The 23,622-nt window shown below is 36.2% G+C and overlaps 1 protein-coding gene across 2 annotated transcripts in view; it reads left to right on the top strand.

Annotated features, from left to right (window-relative positions):
* Positions 1–269: 269 nt before the first annotated feature.
* Positions 270–23,622, top strand: part of SLTM (SAFB-like, transcription modulator) — a 42,807-nt gene continuing 19,454 nt past the window's right edge. For both annotated transcript variants that reach the window (XM_012658068.1, XM_012658067.1), the window contains exons 1-5: positions 270–512; positions 1,477–1,564; positions 11,607–11,671; positions 14,271–14,468; positions 15,350–15,397. In XM_012658068.1, coding sequence (XP_012513522.1) covers positions 351–512; positions 1,477–1,564; positions 11,607–11,671; positions 14,271–14,468; positions 15,350–15,397 — 561 coding nt within the window. In that variant the 5' untranslated portion in view covers positions 270–350. The remainder of the gene's footprint in view (positions 513–1,476; positions 1,565–11,606; positions 11,672–14,270; positions 14,469–15,349; positions 15,398–23,622) is intronic.

Raw genomic sequence — 23,622 nt, 5'->3', positions numbered from 1 at the left:
GGAAATGGTCGATAAAGCGGCGGGGGAACGGCGACGCCGCGGACGTTGGTGCGGTTGGACGCGCCTGACCTCCCAGTCCACGCCACGGGTGGCACCGCCCAGGTGGTCGCGGCCGGGTCGGCGGAGCACGTAGCGGCCGTCCCCCGCGCGAGTGCGCACGCGCACCCGTCATCCGGGTGCTGGCTGCGGCTGCAGGTTGCGCTAGGGTGGCGGACCGGGGGCGGGGCCAGCGGCTCATTGTGCGCTGCGCTGCGCGGCGCCGCCGGCCGCCCAGGCCTGGGTGGAAGTTGGCGCTGCTGCCGCCGCCCTGCAGCCCACTCGCTGCCTCGGCAGCGCGCTGCTCTTCTAAGATGGCTGCCGCTACCGGTGCTGTGGCAGCCTCGGCCGCCTCGGGTCAGGCGGAAGGTAAAAAGATCACCGATCTGCGGGTCATCGATCTCAAGTCCGAGCTGAAGCGGCGAAACTTAGACATCACCGGAGTTAAGACTGTGCTCGTCTCCCGACTCAAGCAGGTGAGGCCCGGCGAGGTCCAGGAACGGGAGCTTAGGCCGCGCCTCGGCGCCCCTCTTCGCCGCAGCCCCCGGCCGCCTGCAGCCGCCCGTCCCCGCGGGGCGGCGTGGTGGGGAGGACCCCGGCGGCGTCCGCCCGCGCGTGGAGGGCGAGGACCCTCCCGCGGCGCCCTCGCCCCCGCGGGCCGGGTAGGGCCTGCGAGGAGCCCGCGAGCCGCCCAGGACCGGCCTCCGCAGCCCGGCGTGCCCCCGCCTTCCCCGGGACGTCTCCTCCAGGCTGCGAGGGTTGCGGACGGCGGGCGCGGCCTTCCAAGGGCGATCGTGGAGACCTGGGAGGCGCTCGGTCCCCAGTCTTTAGCCATGGTGAGCGCGTGCATTTCTTGGCCTCGATGGGAATGGTTACTTTGGTGACTTCTGTGAAGTTACCGTTTAATTGTGCCCAACCGTTTCCTCCCCATCTTGGGGAGAATTGGTAATGGGAGTTGATGGGTGGGTGAGAGAGGTTTTGTTTTCCACTGTGCGTTTAGTTTTTGCATCAGCACAATAATCTGCTTTTTGATCCCTGATTAGCTTTCAGGTTTGAGTGAGTGTTGGAATTGTAGTAGAGTAGCAGTAAGTTTGCATTACAGAAATTAGGAAAACTCTTTTTAGTTATTTACTTTAGTAGCTAGCAACTTTTCTGCAATAGAGCATTTAGATTTTTGTTCAGTATGATAATATGTGATATTTAATTATCTCGACTGGGTAGAATTTAAAATTCCATGTGATTTTGATACCTAACGATTTTCCCCCTGAGTTTCTAGCACTCTTTCGTGTAGTTTAATTGCTCTTTTTTGAAGTCGGTTTATGAAATGACTGGCAATTCTAATGTCTTGAGGCTTGAGGTTTGCTAATTTTTTTTCATTTCGTTTTTATAAAATAAGTTTAGATAGATTGTGTAGCATATTAACTTCTCTTTCTAATGTAGGCTATTGAAGAGGAAGGAGGCGATCCAGATAATATTGAATTAACTGTTTCAACTGATACTCCAAACAAGAAACCAACCAAAGGCAAAGGTTGTTACGAGTTATGAACATATTTTAAAATATATTTTGGTTATATAACTTGCCTCTGCTCTTGTGCCACTTGCCCTGTTTATATAGTGCTACTCTTTGCTATTTCCCTCTGGCACTCTGCCTTCTTGGGTCAAGGAAGAAAAGTTGCTGTTGCCAGATTCTGGGTGACTTGTAGCCCTTTAAGATTCGGCTGAAGCTGACCAGAAAGTGAGAACAGTTCTTTATTGCATCCGAAAAAATTACAAAGTCAAGTTGTATAAGGATCCTTCATAGTGTGAAGACCTGAAGAATAAAATACAGTTTAATACATGTCTACCTTGCCCCACAATTGGCAGAGTATTGTTGGAATTCCTACCAAATCTTTCACCTTGGCTCCTTGCTATTTTCTCTAGTATATTAAAATTCTGTAACCTTCATATTTAGTATTTTGTTTGACTTAGTGAACTTAATTTGCATTTATGCCATTATACATTCTAATTTTCAGTGAAATTCAAAAGACTTCACCAATCATACTAACAAGAGTAGGGGGAAAAATCTATCATTAATTAGCTAAAAAAAAAAAAAAAGTTTTAAGTTACAGGGATGCTAAAGATTTTTATTTTGTAACTTTTAAACTAAGCCAGAATATATTTCCAGAATATGGTGATTTAGTCAATAGCTAAAAGTGGTTTTAAAGAGCAGTTTGACAATGTAAATGGGACTTACATATTTTTAATAGCGTCTGGTGAGTGAAATCTTTATTTGAATAGTTGCAAACTTCTCCCTCCTATAAGGATAGTGGTAGAGGGTGGACATATGATGTATCTGGATTCTGGTACCTGCTTACAATTTTCTGTCAGAGTATGTTGTGGACAGCTGCAGCATTGCTTTGTTATCTAATTTTCTTTACTACTCTAAGTGATCCAGTTGCTACCCCAGCCATCAAATTATTGCAGCTAGAATAAAGTGGTTGAATGGATTAATCTTGAAAAGAAGGGAATATTTAATTTTGAATGTAACCACCCTGGGTCTAAGGACCAGGCCAGCTCGCTATTTGAGTCTTCATAGTTGCTAAAAGGAAATTGAGAAAGGCTAAGAAGCAGTCCCTGGAAGAGGGGGAGATGAAGTTTAAAGAAGTAACAAAGCTATCTTGAAGGAACTTACAGTGTAACTCCAACTGAGTGTCTGTCACTTTGAGAGATATATTTCCCCTGTTTAAAGAAGCTTGTCCTGAGAAGACTTCTGACAAACCAGAGGCTATTTCTAAATGAAGAAGCATAAAAATTCAGAAATAAGTATATCAGGAATTAACTGTGGTTCTTGTAGTGGTTTTGATTCATATCATTTACTTAGCATATTGTGATAGTTTGACATATGCTGTGTATTAATCATAGTCCCAAATTATTTGAATTGACAATTACTTTAGCATTTAAAGTAAACTTTATTTGATTTATTCGGTCGTCACCTACTTCTGATTTCTCTGTGTATCTTTTTCTTTTTCAGTTTTGATTAAGAACTTCATTTATCTTACTGTTAGGAATAATTTCAGCAATAAAAAATTTAAGGAGTTTTTCAGTACATTTAAAATAAACATTTTTATCAGTGTGTTAATTTTTCTTTTATATGGATTATAAAGATACGTGAACTTTATTTTGTAACTCTGACTTTAAGGTGCCTTAAGTTCTTTAGTTAGATGTTGTAACAATCATTTGTAGCTGGCTACTGAGTACTTTGAGTCTGGGAGCTGCATGGCAAATAGCTCTAGTCTCCTTGAATTCCATCTATCATTGTTATGAAAATGCTATGAATTACAAAGAACATAATGTAAATCTCCATCTCTGAACCAGTTCAAATTAATTTACAATTAAGGTGCTTATTGATAAGATTATTTTAAATTAAAAAGTTTAAAGAATAATTTTTAGAAATCAAATTTGAATAGGGAAACTTGTTAAAATATCAGTGATTAACAGATTTTTTAAAACCAAGGATATAAGGAATTAAATATTGCTTTAATGTGGTATCAGTTTTTCAGTCTAGTTGCTGAATTACTACATTAAGTTCTTTTGTGCCAGATCGTATTTTACTTAATGGTATCTACCTCGAAAATAATTTTGTCTTGGTCATGCCGCTTTTCCTCAATGAGTCTGTTTCCTCTTTTGTAAAATTGGAAAATTTTAATAGTTTATCTGTAAGGCTTTTTTAGTTCTGAGATTTAATAATTATATATAGCCAGAATCGAGAAGAAAATACTTTCTATTTAACTAACATAGATGTCTAAGGAAGGAACAGGAAAGCTCATAGGCACTCAATCAATATAGTTATTCTTCAGCGCAATTTATTAGAAAAGGAAAAGAGCAAAGCAGGATTACTTAGAGGCAGTTATGTAGGCATCAGCAAACCACAACATATCTGGGTCCAAGGGTTTCACCAAGAATTTGTGGACCTGTACAAATTTATGTTGCATAAATAAGGAGGCATTTCTAGCATTGTCTTCTTTTAGTGTATACATTTTTACTTTGTCATTTTGCTTTAGACCCTAAAATCATGCAAAGCACATTTTAGCATATTTTATGTAATTTCAAAATAGCCATATGTTACTTGTCAGGAAAAGAAAGAATTCTTATGATAATTTTAAGGTAACAAGTAAAAGTTAAATGATGTTAAGAAAGCAAAAGAGAAGTTTCATGGGTTTGGAAAAAGTAAGTGAAACATTGAAATTATTCTCTTATAAAATGTAGGGTAACTATAATAATTCTTTTAAAAATTTTCCATGTTAAAATGATTGTGTTTAGATAGTGGAAAAGGAACCTACATTCTTAAGTTTATTGTAGAATTTTTTTTAAATGAAGTTATTACAAGCACAAACTTGTTGATGTTCATAATATGATAGTGGGTTCTGAGATTTATAATTAACATGTATATAAAATCTGTTTACATGTAGTTAACATTAGTGGAACAGTTTGTGTCTTAGATCAGTTTTCCTGAGTCTTTTTTACACTCTTTGCTATGAACTTTTAAATAAGTAACCTAGAAGAAAGCTTCACCTATTTAGATTTACTGTCATATTAATTGGGTGTGTGTTAAGAAAGTAGTTGAACAGGTAGAGCTAACTCCTCTTTAACTTGTTTTGGAGATTATAAAATCTTTTGGTTCTCCTGACAGTGGCCTATCATTTTCTTTTAGATTTTCAACCTTTAAAGTCACCTATAAACTTCAGCAAAAGTTATGTGGTTTATTAGCTCAGTATTCAGAATTATATATAATGCAGTACTTACCAGCATTGAAACTAATTTGTGATACATGCTGGCTTTAAAAAGATTTAAAGTGCTATATAAAATCTGGTTTTTCTCCTATATAAACAAGTATAATTTGGGGTTATAGGTTTGACCGAACAGTTGATGTCTAATTTTTTGTGGAAAATACTGTAAACTATATATTTACAATTAATTTCATGTTTACTCTGTAAAGCTTTCTAAAATTTATGTCAGTCAAATAGGACAATATAGTAAGCAACCACTTCAAACACATTTCTTATACAGTATCATAATGTACTGTAATTCTTGCCTGTTCACTTTTTTTCAACTGTAATTCTTGCCTGTTCACTTTTTTTCAACTGCAGTTTGTTCAACCGTTAGAGAACATTTTAATCGGCACTGTAGCATTGAGGAGGACTTTGGGCACAGAATTGTCATTAAATATTTCTTGAGTACCCTCTGGGCTGGAAGCTTTGTAAAGGCCAGGATATAGTCTTATTTGCCTTTGTCTCTGTAGTGCCTAACATGGAACATGACAAGTGCTCAAAAAATATTTGTTGAATGAATACTAAGGGTCATTTGTTGGCCTTCTTAGTTTTTTTTCTTTTCTTTTCTTTTCTTTTTTTTTTTTTTTTTGGTATATCATGACTGCAATATTGGCTTTCTTAACAACTGCTTTTAAAAATATCTCTTCGGGTGCCTATTTTAATTGCATATCTCTTTATAAGAAGTGCCCACATCAGGGATTAACAGTCTTTACTACCTTTCTTTTTAAGGTGCCTTTCTCAAGAGCACTAGTGGCTTCTCTTTACATACTGATGTGTAAAGTATACTTACTTTTAGAACACATGAATCATTGCATCACCCTCTTATTCCTTCCCAAGTTGTTGCTGTGTTGGAAAGCCTCCTAACCTTTGCTGGAATATTGTTCACCCTCAAAGTTTGTATATGTCATTTACATTTCATGAAATCAGCCCCTTTATCTTAGCCATTAAAATCTGCATTTGTCTTAGGTAGTTGTATATGGTGGATTATGTTTATTGCAAAGATACTTTTGTGATTTTTAAACTGTTCTATCATATCAGACATGATGTGTGGCAAGGATCCTGGTGGGGAGATAGGTAAAATTTTCTAGTACTTTAAGACAATGTGCTTCTCCCAAGTCAGCCATTTTCTAGATGTGCTGAATTAGAGGTGTGCTAATTGTGCAGGTATTGGACAAAAAATCATTATTGATGGCATCAGAAAAGTTTTTAATGAAGAGGTTGAACAATGGCTTGGAATTTATTATTTATTTGATCAGCTATTCTCTATTGACATATTGCAATAAAAGAGGCTCAGTGTTGTGCAATTCCAGGAGTTATCTATTCACATCATAAACTCCATCACTTGAGTAGTCTTACATGGCAGCCCTAGCTAGTATACTGGAATAGTAGTTTAATTATGGCTTTACAGTATTGTTTCCCAGATTATAAAAGTGAAACGTTTTCATTTTTTAAAAGTAGGCAATCCAGAAAAGTACAAAATGAACATTGCTCATAATCTCCCCACCCTGAATGAATTTATCCTAGGTAACATTTTGATGATCTAAGGTGTGTAGGTATGTGTGCAAGTAGTCACAGGAGGTTTATCTTTAAGGTCCCCCTACCCTTTTCAACAACTGAAATAGATTCACACCATACATGGTATTTTGTTAAAGGTAGATAGAATTTAAATTTTCTCTAGTCTGGAGAATCTGAAAACAATAACCTTCCTCCTATATTCTTCTCACTCTGGTTTCTTTAGATACATTCAGTCATCTTAGTGGTTCTATACCTGCATTAAAGTCTACACTCTTCGTTAGAGTCATTTAAGTTTTAAAAAAATACGCATAGCAGGCTTTCACTCCCGCCCCTCCCCCCAGAGAGTTGGTTTCAGTTGCTCTGTTGGGGGCCCGGGCATCTGCATATATTTTCTGGAAGCTCTCCAAGTTATTCTCTTATGCATCTGGAGTTAAGAACTACTGACTGCCCTAGACCAAAGCTTGAAACTTAGGATCATTTTCATTCATCCTCTTCCACAGGTCAGTTTCCAAATTGTTTTATATAGTTTACAGTTTTCGGAACAACTTCCACATTGCTTTATTTGATTCTCACAACAGTGCTGTGAGTTAAGTAGGGCTGTTTTATTTTTATTGACAGAATATAAAGGTAACCCATTAAGAATCCACTTAAATTTTTGCTACCTTTTAAAGTTATGTGCATGAGTGTGCATGAGCACACCAGAAATGTTTATCCTGGTTATCTTTAGGTGATAAATTTAAAGGTTTAAAAAAAATACTTCTGGTATTTTCCAGAGTTGTTATAATGAGTGTGAATTCTTTGTAGTAGATTTTTTAAAAAACAGACTTATTGTATGACTGCTAAGTTTAAGACGATGTATAAGGCCTTTTAGAAAAATTATTTCATTAGTAAAATATCGGTTTAATAGAAGAGAAGCTAAAATACATGCAAACAATTAATGCCAGGCATAATTTATGATTATTCTAAGGTACTGCATGCAGTTGGGGAGAGGTTGCTGGAAACATTAATGTTGTTCAGTTTGGCTTACCCACTCAATCTTCCCCTTTTTTCCAACAGAAATTTTTTGACTAAGCATTTTTTTTACATTCCGTAGTAGCTTCTGTGAATGTTTAAGGGGGAAAGTTACTCAGCCACAAAATATTTTGACAAAATTACTTTAAGATCTAATTATTAATTGCGCTTTTTGTCGGGGGGGGGGGTGTCTTGTTTTTGTTTTGGAGGTATTTCTGAACTTGGAAAAAAATTGCAAGCCCTTATAAGGACCAGTTCGCCTTTGAAGGAGTAAATCAATTTATGATCCCAAATCCTTTATTCATAATTCTGAAATACAAAAAGTCATGAAAACTGAAAGTTTTTTTTCTTCAGTTTGGTGGCAAAAGTGAGGCTATTTGTAGTCTTTTTGATTTACCCTATTAATGCAAGTATTTTCATTGCACAAATATTTCTGTGACTGTGAGATACTGTTCAGAAGCTGCAGGTAGGGTAAACTTGATAAATGGTATATGCACCATCTTACTCTTCTAAAATCTGAAAATTCTGAATTCTGAAACATACCTGACTCCAAGTATTTCCATAAGAATTTGTGGACCTGTATGTTGCATAAATCAGGAGGTGTTCTTAGCATTGTCTTCCTTTGGTATATACATTTTTACTCTGTCATTTTACTTCAGAACCTAAAATCATGCAAAGAACATTTTAGTGTGTTTTATGTAATTTCAAAACAGCCTTATGTTACTACTATAGTAGTTTAGGATGTGATAGATTAATTTTGCTTCCATTTTTTAATTTTGTTACTCAGATTATGTTTACTGCCTGATATATTTTCTCGTTTTGTTTCTTAAAGCATTAAAGTTAGGCTTCAGTCTACATTAAACTTTCAGTTACTTCCTTCATCCTGGTCATGCTACTTAACTTTTGGTCAATTCACATTTTTGTGGCACATGCTAGATTCTCTGAAGGACCAGAGAGGTGAAACTGTTAGTTGATTAATTTGCTGCAGGAGCTTTGATAGCACAAGCTTAAATGTAACAGAAATATAAATGGTTACTAATTGCACAAAAATGTGCTGAAGCTAGTGTTGCTCTTGGAATTTATGGTGATTTGGTTATTCTTAATCTGTGACATCACAAGAGTTAGGGACCTGTAGATGTAGTTTGTGCCTCATTAAAGTTAGGAGTATACAGTCCTTACTGACAGGATGGGGTTGCACCGAAGACTAGTTTAACTGCCATGTCACATCTTACCTTTTCTCAGTAGGGCCAAATAGAAAGCCACACCTTCTTTACTATTATTAATGCCGTCCAACCTGGGACTTACTCCATTATCAGTCAGGAAATATATAATGCTCAGGTATCTGCTGAGTGTAGTGTTGTACTAGGTTCTGGGCTGGGTGAACATCGTAGCTTTTAAAAATGAGTTCTATTTTGTATGGGGAAGGGATAATACTTTTTTTAGAAAAAAAGAAATTGCAAACCAGGCATGGTGACACATGCCTGTACTCCCAGGTACTTGGGAAGCTGAGGTGGGAAGATTGCTTGGGCCCAAGAGTCCAGCCTGAGAAACATAGACTCCCATCTCTTTAAAAAAGAAGAAGAAATTACAATATAGTTTCTGATTCAACATGTGTAAAACAAACCCAAAGTTACAGATTATGAAAGCAGTGCAAAGCTAATGTAAATTCTAAGTTTTCTTAAACACTGTGTATCTATCAGTTTATTGCTCTAGTTTCATCACTGTTTGAAAATCTTGTCCTAGTAGTTTATAAGTTTATAAGCTGATAACATTCAGCCTCTAGTGGTGCTTTTGTGTGATGACAGTTGGAAACAGGATGGAATAGCAAAGTTAGGCCTTTTTTATACACTCAGTTCTGCCTCTTGTTGCCTGTATATCATGGGGCAAGTTACTTAATCTCTGTGTCACGTTTTAAAATTTCGTAGATGTGGCTTTTGGAGCCTCTGTTTACACTAAAAGACAATATTTTAAACTAGCACATGGTAGCTACTCAAAAATCTATGGTTTCACGAAGTGGAAATGGGTCTGGGTTTAAATTGAAGCATTGCCATTTACTACCTTTATAATCTGATTAATTTTCAGCCTCAGCTTCCTCTTTTGTAAAGTGGAGACAATTGTTTCAGAGTAGGTATGAAGATAAAATAAATGAACACAGGTACATTAATGTGTGTAAAGAATTTATCCTAGTGCCCGGATAGAAGGCACTTCATAGTGGTGACTGCTGGGGTTGTTTTGTTGCTGAAGTATACTTTGATTTTCCTGTAAGTAAACTAAAGCAAGTGAAATTAATCGTGGCGTGTGCATAGTATATGTAGTTTGTCATTATGCTGAGGGCTGCCATTTCAAAGATAATATCTTTAAATTAAGTTAATTAACCACTCCTTACAAGAGTAATCTCTTTTAAGTAGGTCATAATAAGACGTAGTGGAAAGAATTTAGGACTGGAAGTGAGAAGTCTTGGCTTCCACTTCTGACAACACCATCTTCAAGTTTTAGGCAAGCTCTTTTACCTCTCAGGCTCATTTTGTTTTCTGTAAAATTGTGATAACCTGTCCCATATTCAATAGGGTGCTTAAAAAATGCAGTTGAACTTTTTTTTTTTTAAATGTGCTCTGCAGATTATAAAGCAGTTTGTAATTGTTAGGAGTGAGCAATTGTGATTGATCTAAAGGGGTTCCCCCAGAAGCTCCGCTCTATAGTTTATTTGGTGGTGTGTGTATGGGTTTGATATTTTTAAAAAGTTTCTTTCTCCCAAAAGATAGCATCTTTAAAGTTTTTTTTTTTTTATATTAAGTAACTTTTCTCTCTTTAAATGTGGTAGAAGAATTTAATGAGCTCTTTCTCATACAGTACTGTTTTCTTTTTCAGGAAAGGAACATCTTTTTTTTTTTTTTTTCTTTAATTAATAAACATTTTCTGATGAATAGGCTTTCTTAGTGATTGCCCTTTTAGTAACTTCTAATTTTAGACTTCAGGGCAAAATAATCAGCTAGGCTTTCTTATTGGTGTGTGAAATTCTCATATACAAATTAACTTTGGTAGTAAAGAGAATGATGGCAATAATTGTAAAAATTAGATACAGTACAAGGCTTTAATCTACGAAGGGCATAGTAAACCAAAAATTTGTTTTTCCTAAATGCAAACACCAACATTCTCAATAGGAAATTAACACCCACCCTAAGCTCTGTGCTTCATCTCTCCTTTGATTCTCACAGCCTTCAGGTACTACTTGGGAAAAGGAAAAATACCTACTCTTGATCTTATTTTTCATGTACCTGGAAAGACTAGTATCTGGTTTCCCTTTTTATCACTCATTCATGAAAAGGGTTTAGAATTGGGAGTAGATGACAGATAGGGGGTGGTGGGGAGACTATGGAAAGGGAGGTATCCTAACTGTTTTTACATTTATCCCAGCATCTAAACCCTCTACCCTGGGTCCCTGAAGCTGGGGCAGGGTAGTAGCACTGTCCATGCCTGTAGCAGGCAAAAGGAAAAGTTTATTAGTTGGCCTTAGGAAAAAGCATGGAAAATATTTTTAAAGTTCCAACTACCAAAGTTTTGAAGAAAAGAGTTGGGCAGAGAATGCCTGTAGTCTGTCTGGAAGCTATTAAACAGTTTTCAGTCTGAAGTAATTTCTACTTGCCTTAGATCAGTTAAATCAGTCATTATGTTAAGTGACCAGCACTATTTATATTTAGGCTTTTGGAGAAATAACGCCTGAAGGCAAGATATACTTGAAACAGAATGCAAGGCAATATGTAATCAACTGATGGATTGTAAGGCAGAGATAAAGTATGGGGGTTTTTATTTCAGAGAAAGCTTGTTGAAGAGGAGCACTTAGAAAGGACTTTGTGGGAGATACAAGTCTTGAACTTAGCTATCGAGTGTCTGGTTATATATACAGTTAATAGAGTATCATTGAAAGGTGCTGCAACTTCTGAAAGAATTAAAGATGAAGATGTAAAGAAAAATGTGTACATATGTGTCAAGTCAGTTAAGATGATGAGTTCGTATGTAGGATTGTGTACACAGTGCATTACACTGAAAAAGCATGATATTGTTAATAAAGGTTTTTTTGTTTGGGACACCAATGACCGGGTGGTTTATAAGCAGTTGGCATTAGCTTTGTCAGATGATTTGGGAGTGGAGAGTGATACTGCAGGGTAAACTCTGAATGTTTTTTGCTCTTAAAGTAATAAAATATTGGTCATTTAGCCCATTTTTCTTCTTCTGCAGGTAAAAAACAAGAAGCAGATGAGTTGAGCGGAGATGCTTCTGTGGAAGATGATAATTTTGTCAAGGTAAAGTGTTACTTACTGAGGTTAAGATGTTTATTTTGAGCCTAGTATTTTGCATGATGAATTTTGTACATTTTACTTGAACAATAGACACTGAAGTATGTAGGTTAAATAAAGACAGAGACTTATGTAATATTGTCAATCTCATTAACTCATAAATGAGAAATATAATAAATAGCTTTTTCTTTAGTTAAATGAGACAGAAAGCTAAAAATAATAATCTGTCTGTCCAGGCACCTAAGTAGAAATTTAAGACATAGGTGCCCGGGGAACATATCAAGACAATTGATATGTTAGTTCCTGGACAAGATACCATACGAAGGATATTGGTAATTTATTTTTTATCTGCTCATTGAATTTAGCTTTTATATATAATATACAGAACTTAGATTAATGTAGACTTTAAAATGGAGAGAGAAAATTGCTATTGTGTTGCTACTTGGTAAGATCAAATTAAGAAATTTGTTTTGCCCTGAAAGATAAATAAGCCAGGTCTTTTTTGGCTGAAAAGGAGTGTACTTCAAACTGTCAGAAAAATAAAGTATGTGATTTTAATTGGTGCTGTTGCAGTTCTGTATACTAGAGATATAGAACAAGTTATTTTTAATTGTAGTCAGATTTTTTTATTTGTTTTCATTTTTATGGAAAATGATCTGCTTCTCTCTCATTGTTAGGTCTTCAATATTGTTGTATTTGCAGGAATTATTTAATGAGCATAGTTCCTATTAAATGATATACATTTACCAACCCCACATCTTCTGTTTTCTATGTATATTTAGTCCATATTGTTTTGTTGTCTGTGTGTTCCACCATGAAGTCAGTTTATGTCCATCCACCCACCCATCTCTCCTACCCTCCTCACCCTCCAGCCCACACTTTGCACCTTGCACTTTAAGGCCAGGCATGGAGAGAAAAAAAGTGGTTGAGGAGTTAACCCTGAAATCAGATGATTTTAAGAAATATTTGCCCAGGGATCCATTAAAATTGATGATTGCATGCCTGTAATCAGCTTTTGTTTGAGCTTTAAGAGCTCTTCAGTTTTGGTATTCTGTTATCCTTGTTGTGTACCGTCCGTTAGGCTTGTTCCTTTGTCCTTATTTTCTTCAGTTGTCTTTACTAGTAAGTGTATGATTAAGCAAAAATTATCCATAAGCTGGAAAAACATTGGACTTAGTAAAAAATCTTTTAACTTTCAAATGTCTTTCTTTCAGCTCTTCAGTTCATAAAAATGTTACAATCATTTCAAATGTTATAAGGAAATATGTCCTATTCAGAAGAATAATAGTACTGTCTCTTATATGTGCTGCAAAGGATGCCTTTGTGTTATTATTAAATAAACCTGGTCATAATATCCAGAAGAGCAAAAGAGCTTTTTTAAAAATCCTATTTAAATATATCTTTAGTTTCTTTAATTTTACTTCAGAAGTATCAACATATGTGATGTGTTTGATAAAAATTAAGTGAATATATTTTCCTTGGCTCCCAGAGTTAGTAATTTTGGAATTTATGCCATGGTGGTGGGTAATATCACCTATTGCCTTTGTATCTGAAAAGTATAGAAAGTACTTCTGTGTGTGTGTAAGTGAGGACATTGGTCAGAGTTGATGTTCAGAATTGGTGGAGTTCCTTTGGTGACTTCCCTTGATCTTTTTTGCACCTATTCTTCTGCCATCATAGGACCACCTACTCCATTTTCGGCCTCCATTGTTCCCCACTTACACAGTGAGGAAGCTGGGCAAACCAGAGATGCCCTGCTCCCCAAACACTCCATATCCCAGAGCAGTGGGATGTGCCCACCTCCCTCAATAGAAACTTTTGTTCCCTCACTGCAGTTCAGCTACGAATAATAATCATGCCTCTGCCCAGCCCGGAAACCTTTTCTTGAATCTGCTAGATTTACTATAAGAATAGGAAAAGAGGAAGGAATGTTTATTGTTTTCAGCCCTTTCTCTACAGTTAATCAGAGAGGAAGTTAAGCAGATCGCTGTTTTTGTTTCCACTGAAGTACCACGTATCCATAGACTTTGAAGGACAAACAGACTGGATTCCAGCCTATGTTCCCCTGCCTAATTGACATTGTGGCACAGTGATAGATTTCACAACAAATACATTTAAATTAGTTATTTGCATATTTTTCAAGAACTGACATTGATGTAGCAGTTGGGAGTTCCTTTTTGTTAATTAGAAATAAACTTTTTTTAATACATGAGACTTCCAGGTCTTGAATTTAAATCAATCTAGGGCACATGGAGAAATCAAGTCATTTCTTCAAAGCCATATCTTCTGGTCAGCTTCTAGAATGTGGCTTGGTAAATATTAAATAACTAGAACTTAGAGTATCTCCAGTAGCAATCCAATCAGAGTCCATTTCAGTGTGAGAGATTTGAGAACTCAAATTCCTGGTTTTATGATCTTGGTATTAGACCTCTTATTTTTAAAAACACTTAATATGTAAGGTAAAATGATTGAGCTTTGGCTTTGGGAATAGTAGCAAAATAAGATAAAATTTGACACATTTAGAGATGTAAATTACCAAAAACGTTTGGTGGATAGCCTACACTACTTTGCCTCTAGTTGTACCAAATTTTCTTACCATTAAAAGGACTGTGAATTGGAGAATCAAGAGGCACATGAACAAGATGGAAATGACGAACTAAAGGACTCTGAAGAAATTGGTGAAAACGAAGAAGAAAATGTGCATTCCAAGGAGTTTCTTTCTGCAGAAGAGAACAAGAGAGCTCATGAATTAATAGAGGCAGAAGCAATAGAAGATGTAGAAAAAGAGGACATCGAAAGTCAGGTCTTTAGCCAGTTTTTTTAAAACATGACACAGATAAATTAAGTTTTAAATAATAGTATTTTTTTCTAATTCAATTTGGAAGTCAGAATTATTTTTAAAATATACTTTTAAAGTTACTTATAAATCACCCAGAATCCTATCACTTAAGGTGTCCTTTTAAATTTTTGCTTATTCCATGTATATATATTTTTACAGAGTTGTTATACCATAAGTTGCTATTTATTCTATATTCTATTTTTGCGTATCATAATGACTTCATAATTCACGTGTTATACCATAATTTATTAGACTGCTTTCTGTGTGTCCAGCAGCCACTCCTCTAATTTTGGACATTTAAGTTTTAAGTTTTTTTTTTTCCTACCCCACTAAGAATGAGTGTACCAATTGCACTCTGACCTTGCCAACATTACTTGGTGGTAGGTTTTTTTCCCCTTTTGCTATGTTAGTAGGTAAAAAAGGTTACTTTAATTTGCAATTTCTTTGGTTGTATCAAGGGTGAGGAAATTACTTATGAAAGTTTAATTTCAAAGCAGATAATTTTTCAAATCTTTGAAATAGGTCATTTGTCCTGCTTTTGAAGTATATCAGTAATTCTTAAGAAAATCAATGGATTAAAGAGTCAGTGTTGTTAGTATTCATGCTTAAAACTCTTCCCTTCTACCTGGCTCAAGAAAGATTTGAGGGTCTCAAGAAAGATTTTTCTAATTCTCTAGCAACATGGCTAATGTTTTATGTTGGCATAAAAAATATAGTCTGAATTATTAGGCATTGATTTAGTACCCAGAACATGAGGCAAATGATAATCAGGTTTAAGCATAAAAGCATTCTCATGTTACCCAGATATTTTGTAAAGCAAAGCTATTATATACCCTTTTACTTAGGAAATTGAAGCTCAAGAAGCTGAAGATGATACCTTTCTAACAGCCCAAGTAAGTTTACATTTAGTCCTATGAATTTGATATTGTGGGTGGAAGGGCTTGGAAAAGGAATCTTACTTTGACTTCATAATTCTTTAATTCATAAAACTGCTTAAAATTTAATACCGAGTTATTATGTGATGTCTTGACAGCTAAAATTTCTTTTGCCACAATGGTAGCTAGGAGTTATCATGAGGTTCCTACCATTTTATTTTTTTAAAAAGTCCATCCTTTATGTAAAACTTTAGTTACCAGTCTTTTGCAAAAATCAACACTCTTCTTGATTTTTTTTTCCCCATCACTTTGCTATGAAATAAGTCATTTAAAAGTACTAATATCCTGCCGGGTGCATTAGTGCACACCTGTAGTCCCAGATAGTCGGGAGGCTGAGGCAGGAGGATTGCTTGAGCACAGAAGTTTGAGACCACCTTGGGCAAGGTAGCAAAACCCAATCCCAATAAAATTAAAAATTTTTCAGAAGTGCTAATATGTTTTTCAAAGCTTTATTTAAAATTGTGTTAATTTAACACTCATAGGATGGGCACAGTCTAAAAATGATAAAAATTTACTTGGTATGTGGAAAATGACTATCCTTCAATGTGTAATAAAATTTGTTGATATATGTGATATACGTAGTGTACATTTTAAAGCATGACTTACAGATGCTATGAACAGATATTTATACAGTTTTAAAAATTATCCTTTATCTTTTTCTCATATCTATACTCAAGAACCCCTTGTTCATGTGCCCTCTTTAAATTGTATGCTTTCAAATAGAGATAGTAGTTCCCTTGTTTACTAGAGTGAGGAAAAAAATAGTGATCAGGTTTATTTCCTCTCTGGTGTATCCTAGAAGAGTATTTAGAGGGGCTCATCTTCATGGACTGCTTAGCTGCCTTCTTTTCTGCAGCTCCCTTTGAAATCCTGGTGAGGCTTTATATTGACTCTCTGTTTATTGCAATGGAGGAGAAATTGCATTTCTGGGAAAAATGTTTCTGATTATTTGGAATATTTAGGAAGGAAATGTTAGGACTGAGAAAGTCTAGAGGCCTGATCTCCATCCTATCCCCAAGTACATTTATTTCCTAGTGATAAAGAATAGACTGGGGCCGGGCGCGGTGGCTCACGCCTGTAATCCTAGCACTCTGGGAGGCCGAGGCGGGCGGATTGTTTGAGCTCAGGAGTTCGAAACCAGCCTGAGCAAGAGCGAGACCCCGTCTCTACTAAAAATAGAAAGGAATTAATTGGACAACTAAAAATATATAGAAAAAATTAGCTGGGCATGGTGGCGCATGCCTGTAGTCCCAGCTACTCGGGAGGCTGAGGCAGGAGGATCGCTTGAGCCCAGGAGTTTGAGGTTGCTGTGAACTAGGCTGACGCCACGGCACTCTAGCCCAGGCAAGAGAGTGAGACTCTGTCTCAAAAAAAAAAAAAAAAAATAGACTGGGGTAGTACCTTTTCTAGATTACTGATTTGAAAACAGGTTGAGTTAAGGTCTTCATATTCTTTGGGAACTAGCTTTTTTTTTTTAAAGAAAAAAAAAGAAAGAAAGAAAAAACTTCATCAAGGGCCACTCCTGTAGTTATGCAGGTTGTGAGTTGTGTTAAGGCATCATGTCTAAGGATCTCCACTTACATAATCAACTTTATTAAAAACTTTTTTTTAACAGATGCAGATAAAGTATCTGAAGGGATAGGTCCCTTTTTCTAATTATCATAAATTTTTGTGGGCTAGAGATGGCCATGCTCTCATTCCACCCTAATAATGAAAGAACAGTTATTTATTTCTTATCATAGGGCCATGGGGTATAAAAAGATAGGGAGGTTGTTTCTTTAGAGAAGTTTTCTTTAAGTAAAATGACCTTTTACCTCTTTCCAAATAATATAGTGGAACATAGAGAAACATAAATGTATCTTGATTCCATCATGATCTAATGGTTCTAAACATGCTTGCTGGATCTATTACTGTGTGCATTAAGGGTTACTACATATGGGTAACCATCCCCCAGCTTCAGCTGTTTTCACTTTATGGCCAGTCTTATTTCCTCTATACCTCCATTCGCTTTCCCCCTTCTGCATTATTTTGAAACAAATCCAGACATATTTTCTTTGAAAAATCTCAGTATATGGCTGGGCGCGGTGGCTCACGCCTGTAATCCTAGCACTCTGGGAGGCCGAGATGGGCAGATCATTTGAGCTCAGGAGTTCGAGACCAGCCTGAGCAAGAGCGAGATCCCGTCTGTACTAAAAAAAATGGAAAGAAATTAGCTGGACAACTAAAAATATATAGAAAAATTAGCCGGGCATGGTGGCACATGCCTGTAGTCCCAGCTACTTGGGAGGCTGAGGGCAGTAGGATCCCTTGAGCCCAGGAGTTTGAGGTTGCTGTGAGCTAGGCTGATGCCATGGTACCCTAGCCGGGGCAACAGAGTGATACTCTGTCTGGAAAAAAAAAAAAAGAAAAAAATCTCAGTATATATCCCTAAGAGAGAACTCTAATTTTTTACATTATCACTCTGAAAGTCAAAATTTTAATATCATTAAATACAGATTCAAATGTTAATTGTCTAGGTTGTATTTTTTTTTTTTTTTTAATGACAGGTCTTGTTTGAATCCAGATACCAATAAGATCTGTGCGTTGTGATTGATTGAATTGTTTTTAGGTCTCTTTTAATCCATAGGTTTTTCTCCTCCATCTTTTTTTCCTGCCCATTATTTTATTTATTGAAAGAGTTGACTCATTTATCATATAGTGTAGTGGTTGGCCAAGTTTTTCTTAAAGGGCCAGATAGTAAATATTTTAGTCTTTGTGGGCCATATGGTCTATGTCACAATTACTTGACTCCGCCATTGTAGTGTGGAAGCAACCACAGACAATATGTAAATGAATTGACGTGGCCATATTTCAGTAAACATGTTTACAAAAGCAGGCATCTTGTGTACTTTGCCAACCCCTGCTGTGGAGCTTCCAAAATCTAGATTTTACTGATTATATTCCTGTGGTAGTGTTCAACATGTTCCTCTGTTTACCGTACTTTTTGTAAATTGGTAAGTTGGTTGTAGGATCTAGAGGCTTGCTGTCAGGTTCAGGGCTACCCCCTACCATCACCACAACACACACAACCACTTCATAGGTAGTATTGTATTCTTCCATTTGGATGCACATAATATCTGGTTGTGTCTTTTTGTGATGGTACAAATCAGTGATGATCCATACCCCATTAGCAGTTGCAAAGTGATGATATTCTAATTCTATCATTTCTTCTTTTATTAAATAAGCTGGAATATTTCTAGAAAGAAAAACTGTCATCTACTATTTGGTTACTCAGTGGTATCATTTACAAAGGAAAGCCAGGGAATATATGTTTGATTCTTACCTTTTATTTACCAATCTTTAGAAAAATGAACTGGTTCACTAGCATCTTTAACAGTAGCCAGTGAATTTTTAATTTTTTCTTTTTTCCTCCCTTAGATTCATTTTGAACTTAAGGATCTGAGTATATTTTATATATTTCAGTCCATTGCAGTTATTATCCTTACTAATGCTCACATTTTCCCATCTTGAGCTAATGAGAGTGTCTTCAAGTTGGCTCCTGAGTTCTTTCCACATGATCCTAGTAGTTTGATTGATTTATTGCCTTCTGGTATGTAGAGATTTTCCACTTCCTGCTTCAGATCTATAAGTAGCTATTTCTTCCTTTTATTGGTAAATGGTATTTCAAGACAGTCTGGGTGGTAGGCGTGTTCGTTGATACTGAGTTCATTGTTTCTAGGTCTTTTCAGTGTACAGTGCTATAGAATGTGTTTTAGTTTTTTGTTTTCTTTGTGGTTGTTTGTTTTAACTTTTAAGATAAAATGCTCTTACAAATAATACCAAATTAATCATTTCCTTTACCTGATAGTACACATACAACAGTCTTAGAATGATAACACCAATATCACCATGGGTACTGAAAATAAGGCTTTTTTCCCGGTTATATTTCTCATAAGGATGTTCACCTCTACAGATGAACAAATTACTGTGTTATAGATTAGTTCTACTCTGTATGGTTGTATCACCAACTGATACATATTTAGGTTGATTGTTTCATTTATTTTCAGTAGTTAGGTATTGCTTTTAAAATGTAATCTGCAACTTCTCGTGAATCTATAATTTTTTTAAGTTAGAAAATTTAATCTGATTTTATAATTATTAAAAAAGTTACATGATTCCTAAGTCAAGCTATGAGACAAGAGATATTCAAAAAAAGTCTTCTTTGTCCAATTCCCTGCCATCCTCTTATTGGTAACCTTTTAAAAGTTCATGGTTTATTCTTCCATTACTTTTAAAAATATAAATAAGCAGCATGTTTGTATAGGGATGTTTTTGTTTCAAATTAGTCCTCAGGCTTTGACTTGAAGCTTAAATCTTTAGGCTTTAGGCTCTATACAATTCGTTACATTAGATAGAATTTGTTTCAGATTCTACTTCTATTAATTAATTACAATATTGTGACTTTGGGCAGGTTGTCAATTTCTGTCTATAAAATGAACTTTTTTATTCCTACCTTCTAGATTTATGTAGGGATTAATCATACATCCTGACATGTAATACATGTACAATTAGTCGTTATTTGTAGTATTATTTTCTAGCTTCAAAATACCAGTTACTTGAGAATTTTCTGGAAATATTGCTCTAAAATGTTCTTGTTTGCTAATGCATTAATTCTTAAAACTTTCTTCTAGTGTCAAGAACCTCTTTAGTTGATGGTAACATCATTCCTATTCCTTTTGCCTTTGCCCCTAATGTTCAACTAACCTTAAGGACCTTCCCTTTTTTGTCATAGGAAAGCTGTATACCTCTTGGGCTGGACATGGTGGCTCACGCCTGTAATCCTAGCACTTTGGGAGGCCAAGGTGGGGGTATTGCTTGAGGTTAGAAGTTCGAGACTAGCCTTAGCAAGAGCGAGACTCCGTCTCTGCAAAAAATAGGAAAATTAGCTGGGCGTGGTGGTGCACACTGCCTGGAGTCCCAGCTACTCGACAACTCAGGAGGCTGAGGCAGAAAGATTGCTTCAGCCCAGGAGTTTGAGGTTGCAGTGAGCTATGATGACGCCACTGCTCTACAATCTGGGTGACAAGAGCAAGACTCTTGTCTCAAAAAAAAAAAAAAAAAGAAACAAAAGAAGAAAGGGAGGTAGAGAAGGGAGGAAGGGAAGGGAAGGAAGGAAGGAAATAAATCTGTATACCTCTTAAAGGCAGATTTTTCCCTCTTCCACAAAGCTTTCTCTAATACCTCTGTCCTATGTAGTGCTTTACCATTTAAAAAGAACTTTTTATATCCATTATCTTAACTGTTTCAGTGATAAAGACAGGATAAATACCTAGGTCTCGTGGTGCCTGGTGTGGTATTCTTTTCAATAAATAACTCTACACTACTAAATATTTTCTGAATTGTATTGTATTTGACATATTGCTGAAGTTAAGCCCTTTAGATACATAAAAACAAGCAGTTCAGTCTTTCCAGCTAAAAATAGCAATATTACACTACATTTATTCAAACGATTGAACAGATTTTTATTGAGTACTTATTGTGTGCCAAGCATTTTGTATTTTCCATGATGTTTACCCTATTGCCAGATAGATAGTTGATGGTTTAAGGTTATGTTGAAGGTTTATTTTAAATCAGTCAGGTGGAGTACAGTGTATACAAGTCAGGGGAAAAGAGGTCTTTTTACTTAGCACATATGTGTACATATATTATAAGATATCCTAGGGGAAGGTAGTAGAATTGGGTATGTAGTAAACACTTGGGTTAACTGAAAAATAAGTCCTAGACTTGTCTTTGTCTCTTAGTAGTCATTGCTGCTCATAGGATGAAATGAAAATAATAAAGGGGCTTTTATGTGTCTTTTAGCATTTGACTAAGGATTGTAGATTCCACTACAAAGATAAACAACATGAGTACCTACCTTATAGAGCATTTGCTTCATTTTCATATATGCAGTGTATTTTTTCCAGATAAACTCGAGTGGTTAATTTAAAAGGATGCTTTACATTTAATAAGTAAATGTTTTACATTCAATTATTTGCTATATTCCTCATTCTGAAATAAATCTGTTTTCAGTAGGGGGAAAATTATTTTCGACTAAGTTACTTATCATGTCTGTGCCTATATACCATTTAGACAGAAAAACTTCACATCGTCTTTCTTGTCTTGGTTTGTTTCTTTATTGCAAGGATGTTGGGGCTTATTTAGACTTTTGGTTTAACCTTAGTAGTACTATGTTTGCTGCACATTCTACATAGTAAAGCAAATAGACACTTACATGTGGTTCATCTTTTCTACTAACCGTAGTTGTTTTTGTGCTTGACCCCCATTGTAATCAGTTGTGTTTTCTGGAAGCTGGGTCAGGCCCTTTTCCTAGGGACATTTAAATATATGTAATAAAGCTGATAAAACCACTATGTAGAAGAACTTAAATTATGAAACCCTTCAGAAGACTGTTTTGAATTATTAAGATAAATACCTAAAAATTCTTCAGCAAATAAGGTAAGCCTACCAGTTACCTTAGCAACTAGAAATAACATTCTAATTGACAGGAACTACAACAGAATTTTGTTTTTTATACCATAGTATTTTTTATAAGTTTTCCTTTTTTAAATAACAATTTGGACTTTTTTCTTGAACCTATCAATGTTGCATCTCTAAGAATAACTTGGAAGTGGTTTGCTGTTGGCATCATAGGTAGACAGGGGAAGTCAAGTTACATTCTTTAAGTTCATTTCTTCTACTTTTAAGTAAATGTTAAGGCATCCCAGTTTATCCTTTCAAGAAAAATCACTAAGAGTTTAGAAGAAAAAGATTTATCCGTAATTCAAGCATAAGATATACTTCCCTTGGTGCTACTGCCTACCACTCCACTGAAGTTACAGCATTTTTCTTTCCATTCCAAATGTTACAGATTAGAGATATAAAGTTTAAAAGTAAATTCCAGTAAAACAATTTATTAAGAGATTCTTAGAGGACAATATAAAAGATTTACATTGCTATCAATCAGTGCCTTATTTGTTCTGGACTATTTTACTTCCCGGCTTGTGGCTAATTTTAAGTATTTTTAGTTTCCTTCATGTTGCTCTAGATGTAAAAAGTCATTAGTCTTTCCCTAATTGGGCATTTATATGTTAACTCAGTCAAAATATCATTTAAAATGCTTTCTTAGAAATCATGATTGTTACCCAAATGCAATTTTGAGCACATGGTAAAATATTTGAAATTTTAAGGAATGCGTGCTTTTATATGAATCTAAGATTGTGTTATAAGATAAATATGCCACTTAAAGTTCTATTTACATTTAAATTTTGCTTTAAGTCTTCTTTCACAGCTAGGGTGTGGCTCTAAGGTAGTAGTTCTCAAAGTGTCCTCTTTGGACCAGCAACATTAGCATCACCTGGAAACTTGGTAGAGATGCACATTTTCAAGCCTGGTTCCAGACCTTCTGAATCAGAACCTCTGGGGTTGGTGCCCAGCAATCTGTGTTTTAACAAGTCCTCCAGGGGATACTGATACATGCTCAAGTTTGAGAACCACCGTCCTAATGCTTTGTGTGTGGTAATTCACAGGCTTCATACCACCTGACTTAATGCAATCTGCTTCTACTCAGCTTTTTTATTTTATAAGTTATAATTAAAACCTAAAACATTCCTTAAAATTTTTTTCAGTTATTGAGATTATAATGCATATTACTTTACTTGTTCTTTGTAGTCTTATTTTGGGAAAATGCTGGTTGGTATGATTACTTCAGTGATTTTTGCAATATTTGCTCTGTACAGTAAATAAAGCTCTTCGCCTTTGTGACATTCCTGGGGTTTTTTGTTTGTTTTGATTTGGTTTTGGGGGGTTTTGGTTTTTGTTGGTTTGTGTGTGTGTGTGTGTGTATGTGTGTGTGTGTGTGTTTTGGACACAGAGTCTCACTCTGTCGCCCCGGGTAGAGTGCTGCAGTGGTGGCATCATAGGTCACTGCAACCCAAACTCCTGGGCTCAAGTGATCCTCCTGCCTCAGCCTCCCAAGTAGCTGGGACTACAGGTGTGTGCCACTCAGCTGGGCTAATTTTTCTGTTTTTAGTAGACACGAGTTCTCTGCTCCTGCTCAGGCTGGTGTTGAACTCCTGAGCTCAAACAATCTGCCTACCTTGGCCTCCCAGGGTGCTAGGATTACAGGCATGAGCCACCACACCCAGCTGACATTTCTGTTTTTA

Source organism: Propithecus coquereli, unplaced genomic scaffold, assembly GCF_000956105.1.
Source record: "Propithecus coquereli isolate 6110/MARCELLA unplaced genomic scaffold, Pcoq_1.0 Scaffold57, whole genome shotgun sequence".
NCBI classification, from domain to species: Eukaryota; Metazoa; Chordata; class Mammalia; order Primates; family Indriidae; genus Propithecus; species Propithecus coquereli.
The sequence above is the reverse complement of the archived record's forward strand: the minus strand, read 5'-3'. Positions and strand labels throughout refer to the sequence as shown.